The sequence below is a fragment of the Gymnoscopelus braueri genome (genome assembly GCF_963280865.1).
Source record: "Gymnoscopelus braueri genome assembly, chromosome: 23".
NCBI classification, from domain to species: domain Eukaryota; kingdom Metazoa; phylum Chordata; class Actinopteri; order Myctophiformes; family Myctophidae; genus Gymnoscopelus; species Gymnoscopelus braueri.
This window is the reverse complement of record NC_137625.1, coordinates 14,312,438-14,319,937: the sequence shown is the minus strand read 5'-3', so window position 1 is coordinate 14,319,937 and position 7,500 is coordinate 14,312,438. Positions and strand designations below refer to the sequence as shown.

The window sequence follows — 7,500 nt, the reverse complement described above, 5'->3', positions numbered from 1 at the left end:
CCAGAACCTTCGCTAAGACATCCGGGACAACGCTCCACACGTCCCAGACTCTTCTCCCTTCTGGCTCCTAAACTGTGGAATGAACTCCCCATTGCAGTTAGAACTGCAGACTCACTCCCAATCTTCTGCCGTAATCTGAAGACTCACCTCTTCAGACTCCACCTCAGCCCGTAGCACTTGCCCTAGCCTTGACGACCATGCAGGATTATGCAAAGGCTAAAATGTAATTTAGATATAGCATGTTATGTAGACAGATGCCAGGTCATTGTTCGCCTGGCATCCTATTGTGTGTATAGTTTCAATGTACAGGCTGATGATAGGTTCTTGGTTTACGTATGTATTAGTTATTATTAGATTATTGGTTTACTTATGTATTTCTTTATTATTAGATTACTATTCCTATGCATTTGATTTATTATCTTGTGTTGTCCTTGCTTACTGTAAATCGCTCTGGATTAAGAGTGTCTGCTAAATTGTAAATTGTAAATTGTAAATTGTATGTTGCCTGTTGGCAACGATGCCTATTGGGTACGATGTCTGTTGGGTACAATGCCTGTTGGGTATGATGCCATTGGGTACGATGCCTATTGGGTACGATGCCTGTTGGGTACGATGCCTGTTGGGTACGATGCCTGTTGGGTACGATGCCTGTTGGGTACGATGCCTGTTGGTTATGGAAAGTCCTTGTGCAGTGGTAAACTAGCCTGGCATGGGAATCTCTGTGTGGAACCTGCATTTCCAAGGGGCGGATACAAAAAAATGCCTCTGGTGATAAACATGCCCTTACGGCCAAAGCCTTTTCTGGCGGTTCTGGACAACCGCCTATCTGACCAACTCGACGCCGGGCACTGCACTCCCTCGGGTTGTCTGCTGGTTTATAGGCCTTAGTTCTCACAGGTGCTGCCATCAGTCAAATTGACCTTAGAAACAACATATACACATGATGGCAAGTAACAAACATTAATCGGCTGGTAACAGAGTAGGGCCATGACAATGTCTGCCTCTGCTTGTTGAAGTGTGTGTGTGTGTGTGTGTGTGTGTGTGTGTGTGTGTGTGTGTGTGTGTGTGTGTGTGTGTGTGTGTGTGTGTGTGTGTGTGTGTGTGTGTGTGTGTGTGTGTGTGTGTGTGTGTGTGTGTGTGTGTGTGTCTGTGTGTGTGTGTGTGTGTGTGTGTGTGTGGGTGGGGGTGTGTGTGTGTGTGTGTCTGCTTCTGTGTGTTGAAATGTACTGTATGTGTGCGTCTGCTTTTGTGTGTTGATACGTGTGTGTGTGTGTGTGTGTGTGTGTGTGTGTGTGTGTGTGTGTGTGTGTGTGTGTGTGTGTGTGTGTGTGTGTGTGTGTGTGTGTGTGTGTGTGTGTGTGTGTGTGTGTGTGTCTGCTTCCGTGTGTTGAAATGTACTGTATGTGTGCGTCTGCTTTTGTGTGTTGATACGTGTGTGTGCGTGCGTGTTTGTGTGTGTGTTCCAGCCCGTAGGGATCTTAACGTGACATCCAATCAGAAACGACTTGACTACCTGAACAATGTAGCCACGGCTGTGATCTTCGCTACCACGGTGGTCAACTTTTTTGTCAGCTTCTTCGGTTCCAAGAGGACGGGCTTCTTCCGCTGGTTACTGGCTAGACTACACTTCTAACACACACACACACACACACACACACACACACACACACACACACACACACACACTACCGATTTAAATCAATACTGATTTAACCTGGTTTGCTCTTGCTTGTTAAACGTACATGCTTAAATGTTGGTTCCTGGTGATAATCTGACTAATCTATCATAATGTTAACTAACGTTTCTCTGCTTATTTGTTGCCATCAGACGATCTACTGTCTCGTGTGATTTTGCATTCATTCTTTTTTAATTGATTGTACAGGATTTTAACTGTATTTCAATAGACTCGCAATGCCAGCCCACAGCTTTAACTCATAGTGGGTCGAGTAAAATTGGGTTGTGGGTGTCGTCAATGGGCGTAGGCCAACACGATTCTGCACGTGATTGGATCAGCATTTAACCAGTGTGAGCCACAAACTGCCATGCCATAGAACCAGAGTGCCACAGTTCCACACATGCTGCTAGTAAACACATTAGCAGTTAGCACTAATAGAAAAGCTTAACAAGCAGTTAATGCAAGGAACGCCAATACAACATCGATGCTAATCTTTCGTAGTGCAGCCATTGTCCAAAATATGCTCATTGTTGTCATCATCTAATTGATAATTGGACCTTTTTGATACCCCCAACAAGGCAAATAGCTGGTGCTGATGTGACATATTATGGATGTAGACAGGTAATTGATAAATTTTTTAAATGTAAATTCTGAGTCTCTCTGCAATGTCATCTACCATGTTGAACATGTGTTGTGTTGAACTCAGATGGATTTGTATTGCAATCAGTGTGCGCCTTTACAGTACTAATGCGCTCTTTAGATAGCATGGAAATTCTGCACTGGAGGACTGTGCTTGAACAGTCAGACGTAGTAGTCTAAGGCAGTGGCCGATCTACAAGCTCACAACGCCTCGCAGTGCGAGGCGTTGTGAGCTTGTAGTTCGGCTCTTTTCACAATGTTTATCTGTTTAACCGAGTCAAACAAAATGTAATGACTCAACTCCTACAATTCCAAGTGCTTGTCAGGGTGGGGGTTCAAATATGATTATTTTGGGGGTCACGGCCTGAAAGGTTTGGGAACCCTTGGTCTGAGGTGCAATCGCTCACTCTACCTAAGATAGCAATGTGCCAAACCGCACCTCATTTTAAGACCAACACGCCCATGGGTTCAGAGTTGGGATCAAGTACATTTGGTAATTACTGTGTACAGCATGGCCGCTGGGCATGAAAATGACAGCTGCGTTGGTTGGAAACTAGCAACGGCAACCGTGCTTTTGTGCCGGGTGCAAAATATCTTGTAGCAGAAACTGAACTTGTGAGAGTGGGACTGGCTTTGCGAGGCTAGAATTTTTATACCAGCTTTCATTTGTTGCGACAATTGTCCTTTTAAAATTATTAGTAAAAGAAAAAAAAGCTAGCATCACAGATTGTACACTGTTTAACAGGTGTTAACAGTTTGATACCAGGTGTAAAAGTCACCCATTTTCAACTTATTTTCATATAATTGGTCCTCACTAATGCTCAATATAAGATATGACAATTTTTGTCTACTCACTCTTTGTGTCTGAGAGGAGGGCTGTGGACAGTTCAGAAACCTGCATAGGTTGAAAATGGGTGACGCGCTCCTTTAATGCCATGTGAAAAACGATCTAACACTGGGTCTGAATGATATAACACCAGATTGTTGATATTAGGTGTAAAGTGCTTAATACCAGGTGTAAATGCTTCTATACCAGCTGTGAACTGTTTAATACCAGGTGTAAATTATCTGATACCAGGTGTAAATGGTTTAGTTGTCAGGTATAAATGAGGTCTATAACAGGTGAAAGCGGCACTATATAACTTAATGAATAAAATTGTCCGATCTGTATGGTAGAGTACGTTAATACAATATACTGTAACTTATACAATTGGGGTGGTTGTATTTTGTCTCCCTGCTCTTCTATTTAGACATTTAGATCGTGTCAAAGGTCATGTCTCACCTAGACACAGGATCTGACACGAATTTTGACCTGATGGTCAAGATTCAATTTATCCCCTGAGCAAGAAGGCAGGCTCTATTAGCTCAATGGTAAAAGATGTCAGAAACCTGGGTTCAAATCCAGGGTAGAAGAGGAAAGTTACATAGTGCTGCTTTGAGTGAGTGTGGTCCTATTAAATATATATCTACGTAGTGAATCTTTTCATGTCTGTCTTGTTTCAGTTGAACTTGAGCACACTCTGTACATACAGTATATAAATATGTATACTAATATAATGTGTAAGAGGGAGGATATGTAAAAAAAAGAACGGTTTAAATGAAGTGAAATAAATGGTATTTCCATAAAGCTGTCACTTTGTTGCAGACTGAATGGATGGATGGATGGATGGATGGGTGGGTGGATGGAAGAATGGATGGATGGATGGATGGATGGTCCCCCAGGAGTCTATAGTATTTTTTTCCCCTCTACACCAAATCTTTTCACTGAAAATAGCTGATCTACAAGCTCGCTTGTATTATTTTTGCCAGTGATTGCCCCCAGAATAAGGCACTAGGGTTAAAGTTAAAGCAGTTAAAGCAGCAGATAGTAACACATATTTATTTACATAAGGTGCATGGTTTAAAATGAAATGCAATTTAGCAGCAGTATTCTGTCTTGCTGTATGTTGGTGTTTTTACTGTTTGTTTTGGTACAGGGATGGTTTTGGGCAAGTGGGGCAACCTATCAAAGCAAACAGTTAAAACACGCTAAATACAGCGTGACGGCAATGCGTTTCTGTAAGGAAACACCACCACACTACTTCAGTGGCTGATGGCTGTTGGTGTAGAGGGAAATGATGGGTAAAAATGTAAACACAAGTTACGTACTATGCCTTTAAAGGCGGCCTGCCTTGACTGTGAAGCATTGTGGGAAACCCTGTTGTTACAGGTTGCGTGTGTGTATACTGTATGTATGCGGTGTGTGTGTGTGCGCGCGCGCGCGTGTGTGTGTGCGTGCGTGCGTGTGTTTGCTTACGTGTGTGTTGCAGGGCGTAGGGACGTGAATAACCCTGAACTCCAGAGACGCATGAATAAGCTGAACAACATTAAGACCATCTTCGTCTTCATCACCTCCGTCCTCAACGTCTTCATCAGCAGCTTCGGCATGCAGAGGACCGGACACTACCCCTGGCTGATGTGGCGCTTTCACTAACACGCACACGCACACACACGCACGCGCACCCGCGCACACACACACACACACACACACACACACACACACACACACACACACACACACACACACACACACACACACACACACACACACACACACACACACACCAGTGGTGGAAAAAGTACTCAAATGTTTTACTTAAATAAAAGTATCAATACTGCAACGTAGAAATACTCTGTTACAAGTAAAAGTCCAGAATTCAAAATGTACTTGAGTAAAAGTACAAAAGTATTGGTATCAAAATCTTTTGAAAATAGCCGATCTACAAGCTTGCGACGCATTGTGAGCTTGTAGATCGTCTATTTTCAAATATAGCCAAAGTTTAAATAGGGCTGAAGGGATAATAATCAAATACAATCAAAATCTACAAAGTAACTACAGTAGTAACTAAAGTTTTCAAATAAATGAAGTGGAGTAAAAGTACAATATTTGGATCTGAGATGTAGTGGAGTAGAAGTAAAAGTATTGAAAATTGGAAATACTCAAGTAAGTAGTACAAATAAGTACAAATACCTAAAAATTGTACTTAAGTACAGTACTTAAGTAAATGTGCTTAGTTACTTTACACCACTGACACACGCACCCCACACACACACACACACACACACACACACACACACACACACACACACACACACACACACACACACACACACACACACACACACACACACACACACACACACACACACTAACAGTTTAAATGTTGTGGCTTTTCATTCGTGTCCCTATATCTGCTTCAATTGTTTTAATCTGGTTATTTATGTTATGTTATATTATGTTTATATACTTATTAGTGCTTTATTGTTTATTGTCTCCGCCAGGCCGCCCGGCCTATGTCGCACAATCAAAATCCAGTTCTCCTGGATTCCCTGCATCATGACGCAACTTCCCATATACTGTAGGCTCCGACCATTTGTGTCAACGAGATTTTCCATCATTTGGCGTTTTCTTCACACTTTTTGCCATACAACTCTTACAAATGTTGTCCAAAACTCTGTGTTGAAGCTGTGTTGATTTTGTCGACTAAAACTATGACGAAAAATGTTCGTCAACTACCTTTTTGAACTGACGAAAACGAAATAAAAAGGAAATAAAATGATGACTAAAACTAAGACTAAATGTATTGACAATTTTGTCAACAATTAAAAACTAGACTAAAATGTTAGAGAGGGACGAGTGGAGAAGAAGTCATTTTATGTTTGCTGCGACGCGTTGTGAGCTTGTAGATCGGCTATTTTCAGCATGCAACCAAGTGTAAAATCAGCCATTACGACGCCATCAAGGCACCGCCAAAATACATTTAAATCGACTAAATCAGCTGTAGATTTAGTCGACTAAAATCTTATGATATTTAGTCGACTAAAAGTAGACAAAAACTAAAACAATTCAGATGACTAAAATATGACTAAAACTAAATGGAAATTTATTCAAAAGACTATGACTAAAACTAAATCAAAAATTTCTGTCTAAATCAACACTGCTCTGAAGTCATGTGATCAAAATAAATCGTCAGATAGTCTATATCCTTCCAACATTTGCGGACCCTGGTAGACAACCCGACCTGGCGGAGACCTACTCTCAGAGGAGCGCACTTTTGTAGTTCTACCTGTTATGCATCTTTGAGCACTACAAATAAAATTATATTAATATCATTCATTTGTTTTGTGATTTAGTGTGTACGTATGTGTTTCTCTGGATTGAAATATGTTTGTCCACAGTGAAAAACAAAAAACAGTAATGTTCTAGTTACATTTTAAAGGCTCTAAACTCTATTCTATCAGCTAATTAACATGTTCTAGAACATATTTGATTGATTGATGGTTTCTGTCCCAAGAAGTGGGGGAGACATATAATCAAAGCCTTATTATTGAGACGAGAGGCATCATGGATCAATAACCTTAAAGCCCTTTGACCATAGAAAGTTTCTGAATAGTTTCATCATTAATATGCTTATATGATTCTGTTTTATTTAGAGGCGGTCCCCATACAGTTCTATTTCTTACAATACATCTCATAATACATGCCTATGCCTACCATGATGGGGTTCCTTTTGCACAATTAGCTGATCTCCAATAGCATTTCCAAGCTATATTTATGCCTTTGATGATTATTTTATTAATTATTGCACTAGATGTGTCTAACCTGATGTTCTCCAATGTGTAGTTTTCTATTAGACTTGACTCTATTTGTATGATGTTATAGATAATTTTGAGACTGCTGAATTTTTTCTTTAATGTCCTTTACTTTATTTGTTTATTTAGACAGGACAGAGCATATTAATGAACGTCACATGAACGTAAATACACCGGATTTAGCAAAGATGCTAATTTTCATCCGCAGTCCTCACACAAAACAGAAAAACAGAAAAACAATAACATCAGAAAACAGACAAATGGTGAAATACAATTACATTACATCACATAGCCTAAAGAAACCTAAAATAAAATCCTAATAAATGTTTGCGTTGGAGCTATGAGTGTGTAGCTACTTTGATATGTTTTTAAACTCTATTTTACCAGATAGTTAACCACTTAAGCCCTATTCAAAACATTTTAAAGTAGTCGATCTACAAACTCACAAAACTTTGCATCGTGAAGTGTTGTGAACTTATAAATCACCTATCTTTGAAAAGTGTTTATTTTTATTTTCACCTATAACCCAAAATAGGAACACCAGGACGAAAGTG

The 7,500-nt window shown here is 40.3% G+C and overlaps 1 protein-coding gene across 3 annotated transcripts in view; it reads left to right on the top strand.

Moving 5' to 3' along the window:
- The window catches only part of LOC308079935 (ninjurin-2-like), a 39,305-nt gene extending 34,256 nt beyond the window's left edge, over positions 1-5,049 (top strand). For 2 of the 3 annotated variants that reach the window (XM_080421592.1, XM_080421595.1), the window contains exon 4: positions 1,467-2,490. In XM_080421592.1, the coding sequence (XP_080277718.1) occupies positions 1,467-1,633 (167 nt within the window). In that variant the 3' untranslated portion in view covers positions 1,634-2,490. Of the gene's footprint in view, positions 1-1,466; positions 2,491-4,623 lie in introns of those variants that run through there. The other variant, XM_080421593.1, reaches the window with a different exon arrangement.
- Positions 5,050-7,500: the final 2,451 nt, after the last annotated feature.